Source organism: Panthera tigris, chromosome A3 (genome assembly GCF_018350195.1).
Source record: "Panthera tigris isolate Pti1 chromosome A3, P.tigris_Pti1_mat1.1, whole genome shotgun sequence".
Classification (NCBI taxonomy): Eukaryota; Metazoa; Chordata; class Mammalia; order Carnivora; family Felidae; genus Panthera; species Panthera tigris.
In genome coordinates, this window is record NC_056662.1 from 85,316,449 (window position 1) to 85,331,272 (window position 14,824).

The following is a 14,824-nucleotide window of genomic DNA, read 5'->3' on the forward strand; positions in this document are numbered from 1 at the left end:
ATAAAAAGTGTTTCTTAAAGGAGAAAAAAACCCCACAAACCAACTCAACTAAGAAGCTAGACCTGAGTGTAAGGAGAGGAAGTTCTTTAAGAACACAGCCCTTGAAGTCAGATAAGCCTGCATTTGATATCCAGCTCAGCTTTTGATCTCCTTTTTGAGTTTGGGAAAGTAGCTATAATCTCACTGTGCCTCGGTTTTCTCACCTGAGAAATGGGGGCAATAGTCCTGCCCACTTTACAGATTTGTTATAAGAATCAAATAACGTATGTACAAGTCACTTAGCAGGGTACCTGGCAACAAACTGTTGTTTTTATTATTGGTAGTATCTCTCGTTTGATGGCCTTATCTCCAATACTTTCTCCACCTAGCTCAGCTGCTCCTAGTCACAAGTAAACTGTATCATCTCCTATAACTGTACCATCCCTGAAAGCTCACTTTCAGGCTTCCCATGCTGTGGTGCCCAATTTGCCCACTCCAGCAATTCTCTTATCTCAGTGAGCCCCCATTCCATTGGTCCTACTACTTTTTCACTATTAATCACCCATCATGGCCTCTTTACTATAGTTTCTTCATTCTGGCAATGTGGCACTGCTGAATAGATGCCCTTGAGCCTTCTGCCTCTCTCCCACTGCTGTAACCATGGGGAAAATCCCCTAACCCTATTTAAACCCGACAACCCACTTTCTGGATGCCTGTGCGTGGGCAGCTGAACATCACTGGGGAGAATCAGACCATTGAGCTGCCTGGATTTACTTAAAAATTTTTAAAAATGTTTATTCATTTTTTGAGAGAAAGAGACAGAGCATGAGTGGGGAAAGAGCAAAGAGAGAGGGAGACACAGAATCCGAAGCAGGCCCCAGGCTCTGAGCTGTCAGCGCAGAGCCCTATGTGGGGCTTAAACCCACAAATCGTGGGATTATGACCTGAGCTGAAGTCAACGCTTAACAGATTGAGCTACCCAGGCGCCCCTGGATTTACTTAAATCTGTAACCAATCATATCAGGTGGATATTCAATAGTTCCACACAAGCCTACCATGCCTACCTAGTGAATTTACTTTCTTTTTCCCAAAACCTTTCCTTCTTTCTTTTTTTTAAAGGTTTATTTGTTTATTTTGAGAGAGAGAGAGAGCAGGTAGGGTAGGGACAGAGAAAGAGGGAGAGAGAGAGAATCCCAAGTAGACTCCACACTGTTAACACAGAGCCTGATGCAGGGCTCAAATTCATGAACCATGAGATCATGACCTGAGCTGAAATCAAGAGTCGGATGCTTACCCAACTGAGCCACCCAGGTGCCCCATCTTTTTTTTTTTTTTTTTTTAATGTTTATTTATTTTTGAGAGAGAGAGAGAGAGGCAGAGAGAGGGAGGCACAGAATCTGATGCAGGCTCCAGGCTCTGAGCTGTCAGCACAGATCCCAGCGTGGGGCTTGAACTCATGAACCGAACTGTGAGATCTTGGCCTGAGCCAAAGTGGGACACTTCACCAACTGAGCCACCCAGGCGTCCCCCCAAAACCTTTCTTACTCTCTTCAAGGCCTTACTGCCTCGTCCTGCTTTTACCCTCACTTTTATATTTCATAGAGAAAAACATGGGCAGCTGTGTGAGAACCCCCTTCCTTTTCTGCCACCGGATGCTTCAGTCTCCCCACACCTTCACCTCCAGCACTAACCCTTAGACCTGAACAAGAGGGCCCCCATCTGGAGGCCCGGATCTTGGAGAGTCCTGCTCTCGTCTGGCTCCATCTGTGTCCTCCTTCATGGGGTGAGGTGCCTGGCCAACGGGACATGCCCTACTTGCTTCTAGACCGTATGGGGCCGTGAAAATCCCTACACAGTTGGCCAGAGCTGCTTCCAGAATTCGCACGAATGTTTTCCTGCCTGCCCGCCCCTCCCCACCCCCCCCACAAGTGGTTGATTGCAGGGAGGCCCAGAGCAGAGCTTGCGTGTCTGCGCTGATGTATCCCTGGGCATGCGTGTGAGGCCCTCCCTGTGAGAAACAGAGCTGGGGGTGGGAGGAGAGAAAAGGCACGGGCTGCAAGACAGGGCCTCCATTTGTATTCTCAAATGTCAGGGGTGGATCTGGGCATGTCTTATTCTGCGGTAACCTAATTAAGCATCAATGCACATCACTCCACCAAGAAGGTCCTCATCAAAATAGCTAATATCTGTACCTTGGCAAGCCAAGGGTGAACCAGCATTTCACACAGCCATTTCTTCCTGGAGATGACGTCAAGTCTTCCTTGATAGCACACTCCCTGGCTTCCCTTTACCTCATTAGCCACACTTTCTGACTCTTGGTGATGGAGTCTCCTTCTCCACCAGACCTCTTAACTCCGAAGTGTCCCAGGCAGAACCAGCTACTGAGGGGCCTGGAGCATAATGCAAATGTGGAACCCCTTGTGCCAAATTATTAAGACTTTCAAGCGCGTGACAGCAGAGCATTAAACTAAGCACAGGGACGGTCTAAGTGTGGGGCCCAGACTGCACAGGCTGCATGTCTACAAACCCAGCCCTGGTCCCAGGTTTCAATTCCTTCGTCCGGTCTCTCTCCTCACTCACTGGGTGACCTCATCCCTTCCATGGCTTTAAATTCCATCTGCACTCTTCCATGTTAGCCCTACCTCTCGGCTGGGTTCTAGACTCCTTGCTACCTGTACCTGGAGGTCTCCACCTGGAGGTCCAACACAATTCATGTCCAACACAGAATTCAGGAAACTCTCTTCCCACTCTACCCCACGAAGTGCACCTACCTGAATAAAGTCTCCACCATTCACCAGGTTGCACAGGCTGAAAACCTACAGTCCTCTTCCGTCTGACTTCTTCTCTCCTATCTTGCACCTAATCCATCAGAAAAACTTTTGGATTCATTACTAAGTAATGCCTCCGATCTGATTATTTCCATCCCTCGGATACTATAAATATATCATTTCTTGCCGAATCTACTGCAATCTTTTGCTAACTAGTCTTCCTGCTCCTACTCTTGTCCTGTATCTTATATTCTCTGCACCATGGCCAGACTCAATATCTTGAAAGTAGAAATCAGGTTATGTCATGTTTTCTTTGAAACCTTCAGTATGCATGGAATGGACTTCAGTCTAAGGATCCCTGGCTATGGGATCTGAACCCTGCCTCTGCCTCCCCACCCATCTACCACTCGTTGGCTTTTCTCACACTGCCCTTCAGCCACACCCACCTTCTGGTTCCTTCAACACGGGTGCTCAAAGCTACTGCATGGCCCGTCTGCTGCTCTCTCTGAAGCATGCTCCCCCAGATCTTACCATGGTCTTTCCTCTACCCCATTCAGTTTCAGTTCAAATATTGTCTCTCTGAAGTGGTCTTTCCTGACCACAGTATCTAATATGGCCCTCCTACTCCAGTCTGTCTTTATCCCATTATCTTACTTCATTTTCTTCATAACACTTTTTATACCTGAAATGATATTTACTTGTTTGTGATCTGTGGCCTCCAGCCTCCACTAGACTGTAAGCTTTTTGTAGGCAGAGCTTCATTTGTTGTGTTCCCTTTTACATTACCACTGCCAAGAACAGCACCTGACATACAACAGGTGATCAAGGGATGTTTGTGGAATACCTGGGGACTGGCCTGTGGCCAGCTTTCTTCCATCCAGTGAAATGAAGAAAGTTAAAATACGACTAATGCGTGTTTTTTTTCTGCTCTTATTATTGTTGAGCAGCAATTTGATCCAGAGAGACAATTTTGATTTTCTTGTGGAGAAAGAAGTAGGACTTCTGGTGTCTAAATCTAACTTGGAAAGCATGTGGGTGACTGAGCATTCATCTATTCTTGAGAGAGATCACAGGGCTCAGACTGCTGAATAGGGTCACAAAGGATACTTCTTGCCCCTATGATCAATCTTCTTGATGACTGGTTCTATAGAGTGGCCAACAGATTCTTTTACCTCTGACTCAGGGGGCCGGGGAGCCATGTTCAGTAGTCTGCTTCCTTCCCTCTTCTCTTTAACAGGACGCCAGTTCTCCTCTTTAGCATCCAGGGAGCTCCTAACTCATGCACAAGGCAGCTGTACTCAGGAAATGCAAATATTAAAGCTATGCATTGGGGTTGTCACACAGTCAGTTAGTACAGGTTGAGCTAAGGGGTGAGGATGAGCAAGGGGAATGAGGAAAGGAAGGAAGAGACTCGGAGAGAGGTTCTAGTCTCCTATAATAACCCCAAGGAGCACTTCTGTGGGTCCTTCAAATGACAGAATCATCAGTCCAGTGGCCTTCATTCTAGTCATCTCTCTCCATGCACCCCCTGCTCTACAATTGGCCGAGATGCCCTCCTCAAGGCTGGCTGTGCAGACACTTGACTTGTGCAGTTGCACATGGCCCCATGCTCAGAAGAGTCCCGAATGTGCTTTAATGCTCTGTTGTTGCTGTCTCGAAAGTCAGTAATTTTTGAACAAGGGGCTTCACATTTTCATTTTGCACTGGGCCCTGCAAATTATACAGTTGACATTATTCCACTGTTTAATCTGGGAAGTGGGTCCTCTGTGAGCCCACTTCTGACCTTAGGACATCTTCCTCCCCCGAGTAGTGTCCATCAGTCTATTCATTCTACCTCCTGACTGTACTGCAAATCTGCCCACTTATATTCTCTCCATTCTAGGCCCAGATGATACTGCAGGCCTCCTAGCCATTGTTCAGCCTCTGGTTTTCACAGTCTTGAACTCGTTCTCTGTGAGCTCCCCAGCGCCTCTTGTGCCAATAGTGTCACTGATCACAGCAAAGCTCCCCAGGGCTCAAGGGAACCATGCACAGGTGACATCTGGCTCTGGAGTGGAAGCTCCCTACACCTCCTGTAAATCACTGCTCCTCAAACTTGGCTGCTTGCTGGAATTGCCTGGGGGGGGGGGTGGGTCTTTAAAAATTCTGCTGCCTAGTTCCCTTCCAGAGATACCAATTTAAGTGACAGAGTGTGGTCTCTGTATTTGGACTATTTATTATAAGCTCCTAAGTGACTAGCTACATAGCAAAGTTTGGGATCTACTGCCATGAGTGCTTCCAAAGTGCAGGGCCGGCTGACACTTCACCTGCTCTAAGCACACATTGCCTGGGGAGGGTTCTAGAAGGACTTGCTTTTGCAATAGTATTACAGACTCCAAAAATTGTAGGCCACTTCTCTTTCCATGATTTTCACCTGTACACAGTGTCTCTTCTATCCCCACAGGGAATAAGGAATGCTCATCCTCAGTCAGAGCACAGAGGTGGGGGGCTGACTGACTCATGCCCACCTGGGTGACTTGGGGTGCTGGCCTAGCCCCAGCCACTCTTCCCACTCCCAGCAGCCTTGCTGTTGCTCTGCCAGGGACTCTGGACAGAAACCAGAGGGAATGGGAACAGCCAGGAGAAACTCAGGTATGTCAACGGGGACCCAATGTGAAGGGCGAAAAGGAAAGGTGGAGGATACATAGTGTGAGTAAATATGGCTGAAGAGTCCTATGGGCGTTTGGCACATTCTAGAAGACAGTGAGGGGCTTTAGATCCTTAAATTAGCATAGATTTAGCCCCTGACATTTTCCACTTCTGTTCCAAATGACTTCAGAGTGGCTTATGATTATACATTTAATACCCAACTAACATCCTTATCAGGCCTGTATTTGGAGTCCTTGCCTTTGTGTCCTGGATTGGCTTCAGTAAGCTCACAACCTTCCCCAGATTGTAAGAAAAATTATATATGTACATGCAGATTCTCACAGAGATCTGTAATCTTATACAGGCTAAAGCCTCTATGTTTCCAAGCACGGAAACGCATCTCAGCAAGGAACTCTGTGATAATTAGGTATAATGTGATGGGCAAATGACTCCCACCCTCTGCCCTGCCCCTCCAGCCCAAAGGTGTTTTCTGGGTGTTGTGTGAAGAGTGATGTGGAGGAAAAGGTAAGGTTGACCGGGAAAACATCACACAGGTTCCCCTGTTCACAGTCTTCTCCTGACCCAGTCTTCCCGGCTTGGGCCAACAGGAGGGCGACAACAGTTGGGAAATTCCCAGAATTGCTTCTTGTGGCTGAATTGCAAGTCCTGGCCAGCCACAGGCCCGCATCCTGTCCCTTGACCGGTAAACTGAAGCTGACTGTGGCCACCAGAGGGCAGCACGCCCAGCCAGGGCCGGGAAGGATCCGCAGGCGCCGCCAGACCGCCCCCCCCCCGGCCCCGCCCCCGCCCCGGGGCTGCTGTTGGTAAACTGAGCGGGTGCCCGGCGGCCATTTCATAAGCTTCAAAAGAACATGACCTTGTGTAGTAGATGATTGAATTTCAGTCCCCACTTCTTGTGTTGGAGCTGGGATTTACTGTACTTTCTGAGATCTCACTTGGTCCTTCTATATCATAAAGGGTAGATAGCAAAATTACCCTCCACAGCTCTAAGGTGTCACTTGGGACAGCCATACATATGCAGAACTTAGTACAGTTCATGCGATCAGCTGTACAAACTGTGAAACATCTGTTCTGTAGCAGTATAAAAATTGCAAACTATTCTTCAAGACAGAAGAGGAAAAAAACAAAAAGAAAAATGAATTCCATTTCAAGGAGAGACCTGCCATTTCCGCTTCCTCCAAGTGACCCGAGGTCCCCAGTCATTTGTTTAACGCGTTAGGCTTGTAGAGGTTCAGTGGTATTGTTATCACTTTACCGATAAATATAATAGGCCTCCTTGGGGCTGTTTCCCAGCCTCACCCCCACCCCCACCCCTCGGAGGGCTTCCAACACGGTCTCCGTGGGCGGCCACAGGCTTGGCCTTTGTAACCCCGCCCCCTAGGACAGGACTGACTGGAGCAGGAAGAACAGAGTCGAGCTGCGTCTCTGGTTTTCTCTCAGCCTCAGGCTCGCAGAGAATGGGCTCACGGAATGAGCCCTGCAACTCACAGGGTACTAAGAGGAAAGCCCTTGAGCTCTATTTGGAGCTCAAAACTCACAAAATCTGCCTTGATTTCTACACATCCTAATCCATGGGGTTTTTTTCCCCTGAAATTTCCTTTGATTTTGTTTTGAAATACTATATTATCCTTAAAAAATTATAGGGGTGTGTGTGTGTGTGTGTGTGTGTGTGTGTGAGCGAGCCTCATCACTATTGCCGTTTTGGGCTAAACAATTCTTTGTTGTGGGGGCCGTCCTGTACACCATAGGGTAGTTACCAGCATCCCTGGCCAACATCCACTTGATGTTAGTAGTAGCCCTCCGAGCTGTGACAACCAAAAATGTCTCTAGACACTGCCAAATATTGTCTGGGGAGGGAGGGTAACTGTCCCTACTCTACAGCCAACTGATGGACTGACCTATCTGTTTATCTATCTATCTATCTGAAACCAGTTTGATTCAGAATCTGTTTCTTATAGCCAAAAAATTGTTGACCAAGGCAGTGAAAAAACATGGCGGAAATTCTGTGAACTGCCCAAATCTGAATACAGCAAATTAGCAGCACAACTGGGACTTGATCGATATTAGGTCTCCTGAACGAACACTACCCAGTGGATTACCTACTGCTTTTCCACAAGAGAACCCTATCAACTTGCTTACTTACCGTTGTGCCATTCCCTACACTAAAAACCCAGTACTACTGAAATTAGGAGAATACGTTTATGGAAGGAGACATCCCTGGCTGTATCCCCTTATTTGTTTGGAACACCAAAATGAATAATCTGGATGAGGATCATGGTCGAAATTTTTCACAGGAGTGTGAGCTTGTTGCTGGGAATGGCATGTCATACCTTCCCTAGCCCCCATGACAGGGACATGCTAAAGGAAAGGCATTCCCAGCCCCACTGGGATCCTGTTCCCTTACCAGCTGGAGGGATTTAGCTTGGCATGTTAATTTTCCCCACATTTCCATGTTTTCTGAGGCTACTCACCTCACCCAAGTCACTGCGGGATGGTAGAAATAACTGTTTTTTACATTCAGGACTCCTATTAGCCATGGAAATTTTTGAAGGTCAAAAGGAGGTGAAAATGCCAAATAGTTCTACGTAACAGGAATGCAACAAATTTGAGCAGATGAAAAGAATTATTTTGAAATTGGCATCTAGTAAAATCTATTCATTTTGGTCTGCAGTTATATGACTTTTGGCAAATGCCAGGAGTCCTGTGACAACCACAAAATCAAGATACAAAGGAGTTCCATCACCAAAAAGAACTTCCTCCTATTGTCTTTTCTAAGTCAGCTCTTCTTCACCAACCCTAGGCCTAGGCAACCACTCATCTGTGCTCTGTCCCCATAGTTTTGCTTTTTCCAAAATATCTTATAAATAGAATCATAGAGTATATAGCTTTTGGAGCCTGATTTTTTTTTTACTCAACAGAATGCAGATTCATTCATGTCACTTCTTCTCTCAATAGCTTTGTTTTTACTGCTGAATAGTATTCCACCGTATGGATGTGGCCGTTTGTCAGTTGAAAGACATTAGGGTTACTTCTAATTTCTGGAGATTATGAACAAGCTATTTTAAATATGTGCCTACAGGTTTTGGTGTGAACATAATGTCTCAAATCTCTTGGGCAAACTTTGAGTAGTGGTACTCCTGGGGTATATGATAAATATATGTTTACTTTAACTCTGTAAGAAACTGCCAAAATGTTTTCCAAAGTAGCTGTGCTATTTTGTGTTCCCATCAGTCATGAATGAAGATTCTAGTTGTTTTCCTTCCTTATCAGTCCTTGATATTGTTATTTTGTTTTAAAATTTTATTTTAGTTATACTAGGCACGTGGGTGGCTCAGTTGGTTAAATGTCCGACTTTGGCTCAGGTCAGGATCGTGCAGTTCTTGAGTTCGAGCCCCATGTTGGGCTCTGTGCTGACAGCTCAGAGCCTGGAGCCTGCTTCAGATTCTGTGTCTCCCTCTCTCTGCCCATCCCTCGCTCACACTCTGTCTCTCTCTGTCTCTCAAAAAATTAATAAATGTTAAAAAATTTTTTTTTAATTTTATTTTAGTTATGCCAATATGTTTATAGTGGCATTTCATTGTAGTTTTACTTTATCTTTATGTAATGACTAATAATGTTTAGCATCTTTTCACTTGGTGAAGTGTCTGCCCAAATGTTTTGTCCATTTTAGAAATTGATTTGTTTGTTTTTTTATTGTTGAGTTTTGAGAGTTCTTTACATTATTATGGATACAGCTCCTTTGTCAAATATGTGATTTGCAAATGTTTTCTCCCAATATGTGGCTTGCTTTTTATTCTCTTAGTACCTTTCATAGAGAAAAAGCTTTAAATTTCAATGAAGTCGAATGTCAGATTTTTCTTCTATAGATTGTGTTTTTAATTCGAGTTGTTTTTGAGAATCTCAATCCAGGATATTCTGCGGATATCAAATATGTTTTGTAAGTGTTATGAATTCTTTGAGTTTCTCATTCAGCTCCTGCCTGCAATGGTCTGCAAGCACTTTCTTTCATTTTTCTTCTCCAGCACTGCCCACATGAACACACCCACACACTTAACCCTTACAAACACAGATTTCCTGTGTCACTCAGAACCCTCAAACCACCCTTTCCAGGCTTCCTCCCAAAGATCACAAAAGTCACATTTTCCAAAGTATGTCTTTTAATCATGCAGGGGCAAGTGTTGGAAGTTTGGAGTGGTCAGTGCTATGTTTATAGTCGAACACTCCAGAATGTCATTCTGGATCCTTTTTCTCAAAATTATGCAAGTAGAAATTATATTCTGGAAACTCATCCCCCTCCCCCCCCTACAAAATATACCCATCCCTGCTGTAACGAAGTCATGCTATAGATCAATGGACTTTAATGTTCAGTCAATTAGTTAGCTATGTTTATCTATTTGTTTTTTGAAACATTTCCCATATATTCAAAAGAACAGATGTTTTCAGAGGCTGCTCTTACGTCTGGATACAGTGCCCTCCCACTTAGGTCGTTGAGAAGTCAGCCATTTCGCAGTTGATACAATAAAGGAATGCTGGGAAAGAAAAGGAGAGGAGAAAGGGTGGAGTTACAGTGTAGAAGAGGAAAAATATGATTCATCCTTGAACACAAGAAGTCAGTCCTTTCTTCCATTTTTGTATTCACATTAATACAATCTTTTTTTTTTTAATTTTTTTTTTTAACATTTATTTTATTTTTGAGACAGAGAGAGACAGAGCATGAATGGGGGAGGGTCAGAGAGAGGGAGACACAGAATCTGAAACAGGCTCCAGGCTCTGGGCTGTCAGCACAGAGCCTGACGTGGGGCTTGAACTCACGGACCGCGAAATCGTGACCTGAGCCGAAGTCGGCTGCTTAACCGACTGAGCCACCCAGGCGCCCCACATTAATACAATCTTTAGCATTTCTATTCTAAATGTGCCCCATGCCAGTTTATTATAAGACATGTCAGTTATTTTATGTTTGATACATCTCCATTTAGTGCCTCCCTTCAGTTCGGTGAAATTATTGTCTTAAACCCAACCCAACCATTACAAGTTATTTTTCATCTTGAAAAGGTCCCTTACACTATAAGGTGTTCCAGGCCAGAGGGACTCAGAATGCAAGTGAATCCCTCATGTCGCGGTGTCAGTCACCGAGTCACCCATTCATGGTTCCCCTTCTTCCACTTCCTGTTTGTCCATTTGTGCTTCCTGCTTCTTCAGCGTCTGCACCCAGAACCTCAAAGCTTAGTTTGTCCTTCAGGGATCAGTGGCTAAAAGCAAACAAATGAATAAAGAAAAAAGAAAGAATGATATTCTTCTCGTTCTTCTGTGGACAAGAGACTCGGTACAGAGACTGTGAGAGCCATCCAATGTGGCCAAACACAAAGAGACGTATCAGGGCAAAGGTCTGTGTCTGACCACCAACAAAGCTTGGGTCACACAGACACACTATGGTTGCTCACAGATGCATACAAAATAAATCCTAACATTTTTGTGAGGTCCTTGGGTGATAAAAGAGAACTCCCCCTCCAAAGCATTTTCTTTTCAGACAGCTGATAAAATTTGACAGCTTTGAAGAGGAAATGACTGCAGGATGTCGGTAGCAGAATCACAGGGGAAATGCTGCACTCTGCAAAGCCTCACTCGAGTACCATGAAGCATAGCTTGAAATGGATAGAGACGCTGGTAAAGGACATCATTTTATAAAAAACTAAAACCTCAGTAATTTCTTACAAGTCAGCAGCTGTAGCCAAGACATGGACATGGATATTTTTCTGTTTGACTGTGTTTCATGAATTTTAGAATGATTTCTTCTGTCAGACCCTAAGATGTTTTTTACCAGCATTGCAACATGTCAGGGCAGTGGAAACTTTCATCCACTCGACAGCCCAGAAGTGCTGCACAGAAGTGCAGAAATTTTCTGCTGTGTCATTTTCTGTTTCTTTGACATACCTCACCTGTACTTCTTCGTTTTTCCTTACACAGCCCAACAGCAAACACTTGATCTAATTCCCAAGAATGTCGGGCTCTTCCAATCTTCAGGAGTTGACTTTTTAGGAACAGAGTATTCTCTCAATCCCCTCCTATGGGTTTGAGATATACATTCTTTACCACCAAAGAAATATTCTTCCGTTCTTGATAACTGACTTTCTAATATAAATCAGAATTGAACTTTATCAAGGGTAGCTTCACAATCTTTTGAAAACATACGGATTTTTAGTTCTTCGACTTATTGATATAATAAACCATTACAAAATGCTTAGAATAATTTTTCTAATATTGAAGTACTTTTACATTCCTGGAGTTTTCTAGAGACTTGCGGTACATGAGTGACAAAACAGGCAGCTCTCTAACTTTGTGGAGTTTATGGTTTATTTAAAATGATTTTTTTTTTTAATTTTTTTTTTTCAACGTTTTTTATTTATTTTTGGGACAGAGAGAGACAGAGCATGAACGGGGGAGGGGCAGAGAGAGAGGGAGACACAGAATCGGAAACAGGCTCCAGGCTCCGAGCCATCAGCCCAGAGCCTGACGCGGGGCTCGAACTCACGGACCGCGAGATCGTGACCTGGCTGAAGTCGGACGCTTAACCGACTGCGCCACCCAGGCGCCCCTAAAATGATTTTTATAAAATGAGTGGAATTACTCTATTTTTCTATGCAGAGACTGTTTTGATTTTTAGTCCTTCCAGGTGGGTTTTGTGTGTGTGTGTGCGTGTGTATGTGTGTGCATGTGCATTCATGTGTGCATGCATATGTGTGTACGTGTATGTGCGTGTGTGCGTGCGCATGTATGTATGTGTGAGTGTGTATGCGCACGTGTGTGGCAACTAAATATACATAGTTCTTGATCTTTCCTTTTATAGTTTACTGAGGTACAAGTTTTTATGGTACAATGCCGTAAAATTCTTCTACTGTCACTATACAATTCGATGATTTTTAGTAAATTTATAGTGCTGTGTAGCAATCACCACAAACTCATTTTAGAACACTTTTGTCACCCCAGAAACTTTCCTCCTGCCCATTTGCAGTCTGTCCCTGCCCTCACCCTTGGCCCCAGACAGCATGCTCTCTGTCTCGATAGCCTTGCCATTTCTGGGTATTTCTCGTATATGGAATTGGAATATGCTGGCTTGTGCATTCGGCTCTTTTACTGAGCACAGTGGTTTTGAGGTTCACCATGCTGTAGCACGTGTTGGTACTTTATTCCTTTTTGTTTTCGAATGGTGCTACATTAAATGGCTGGACCACTCCGTGTACACTGTGTTAGTCCATCCACCACGGGATGGACTCTGGATTGTTTCCAGTTTGACCATTAAGAATAAAGCTGCTGGGAGCATTTGCATCCAAGAAATGTGCTTTCACGTCTTCGGGAGTTGATTCCTAGAAGTGGAATTGCTGGGCCCTGTGATAAGCTTACGTGTTAACTTTTTAAAAAGCATCCAGTGTAGGGACAGTGGCTCCCCTGGTGGAGAGTTTCTTTTTTTTCGCCTGGTGGTGGCCCTAGAGAAGTTGGAAAAGTGTCCCCTACTCTCACTGGTACAGTGACCCAGTTTAGGAGCCAGCAGGATGGCACCATCACTTTTTCTCTGGCCAGACTTTCCACACCTGCGGTAAGCTGGAAATGACACACCCCAGCCAGACTTCTGATCGCTAAGCACTTCCCAAAGTGATTCTTGGGGTATTCATTGCTCCTTGTCTCCAGCGCTGGTGCCCCTGTCTCAGGAATCAGTGCAAATGCTTCCTGCGACCTTCCCCTCTGGGCGGGCAGCTGTTCCTCTACTTCTATTGCATTGCATGTTGGTCAGCCCTGCCTTCCTATGTCTTACAGAAATCCTCCTCCCCCAAATAGCAGGCAGATAGCATTCTTCTTTGCTTTTGCTTTCATTTCACATTTCCCCATATTGTTAACTGAAGTAATTTTTTGGTCATTTCAATGAAAATTTGGAAATGGGTCTGTTATGCCATGAGGTAAAGCCGCCTGAAATTCTAGGTGGTTCTTCCTTCTGGGCTCCCTCAGCGCATCCCCTGTGCTCCCTTTGGCCTTCACACTGCCTTTTTCTCTCTCCCCAAGGACTGCCCCTGCTTATCCACAAAGAATGTGTTCAGATTTTATGGTTCCTGTGACGTCTTGGCTGACAGCTTTCAAGCCATACTGATCCCTTTCCTTCCCTGAATGCTTTCTTTTTTATTCTTTCCCAGATAATGAATCCCTCATTTCTGCTGCCCTTGTCTCTAACTGCAAACTCTGCATGCATTGTGGTATTAAGTAGAAACTGCCGGTAAACAGAGAATAGAAGAATTTGGGGGTCGAGGAGGACCTTAGCAAGCATCTTGTTAAACCACCTCGTATTATATATGTAGCAATGAAGCTCTTCAGAAGTAAGTTCTTCTCGTTAATGATAATAGTAATAAAGCAAAACCTGTTTTACATTTAAGAAAGGATCACTTATATATTGTATCCTGCTGGCAAGTAATCCCATGAGGCAGGACGGGGTCATGTGCCCAGGATGACATAGCTCGCTCCTGAAATGTTCTATTTCAAAACTTTTGGAATTCACTCTGGTTTATCTTATGTAAATTCTTCCTAACACTGGGACAGATTCTCCTTAGTGATTTCTCTCTCTTGACTCATTTAGTCTTAAAATTTTCATTTTGAGAGACTCAGCCTGAAGGTCATTGAAGAGAAAGCTAACACAGAGTTATTACAAGTGATTTTTGTTTTCTTTATTAAAAAAATGACAGCAAAAGGAAGACATATACACTCCCCATACTCCCACCTCTCAGGAAAATAACCTTTAACTCTACACCTTTCTGGTGTGAATCTTGCTATTATGATTTTCTGTGCTATAACACATTTGTGCTTGCGATTTTCCTATGCTACACTGTGTGCGTATATGGGTGTGCATGTGTATATTTTTTTTAACAAAATGGAGTCACTTTTTATGTACCATTTTGGAATAAGTGATTTTTAACGCAATAGTATACATTCAACATTTTCCCACGTCCTTATAACCCAATAAAGCATCATTTTTAAGTCTACATAGTATTTTACTTTATGGGCATACCATACTTCATTTGACTGATTCCGTGTTGTTGGACATTTAGTGGCTTATGGTTTTTACACAATAGTGCTGTAGTGAATATCCTTATAAATAAACCTAATACACATACATTATTATCTCCTTAACTAAATTTTTAGGTTTCTTTGGTTGAAAGAGTGTGGATGTGTTTGCAGTTTTTAATATGTAAGGTCTGGTTTAGAGTCAGAGAGCTATATCCAGAAGATGATGGGTCCATAATATTTGGGAGCTAAGATATTACTCCAGAAGAAATTGATCACACAGCCTGTTGAACTGTCAGTCCTTGAGTAACAGTTACAGTGGCTTTTGTCTTTGTCCTTCCTGCTCTGTATTATCACCGGGACTTCTCAGGGGATCAACTTTAGCT

The 14,824-nt window shown here is 44.1% G+C and overlaps 1 protein-coding gene across 3 annotated transcripts in view; it reads left to right on the plus strand.

The window, feature by feature from the left end:
- The window catches only part of ARHGAP25 (Rho GTPase activating protein 25), an 89,738-nt gene that overhangs the window by 14,328 nt on the left and 60,586 nt on the right, over positions 1–14,824 (plus strand). The window contains exon 2 of one of the 3 annotated variants that reach the window (XM_042981606.1): positions 5,191–5,378. The exons of the other annotated variants lie outside the window; for them this stretch is intronic. Within the exon in view, the coding sequence (XP_042837540.1) occupies positions 5,354–5,378 (25 nt within the window). The 5' untranslated portion in view covers positions 5,191–5,353. The remainder of the gene's footprint in view (positions 1–5,190; positions 5,379–14,824) is intronic. 3 annotated transcript variants of the gene reach the window in all.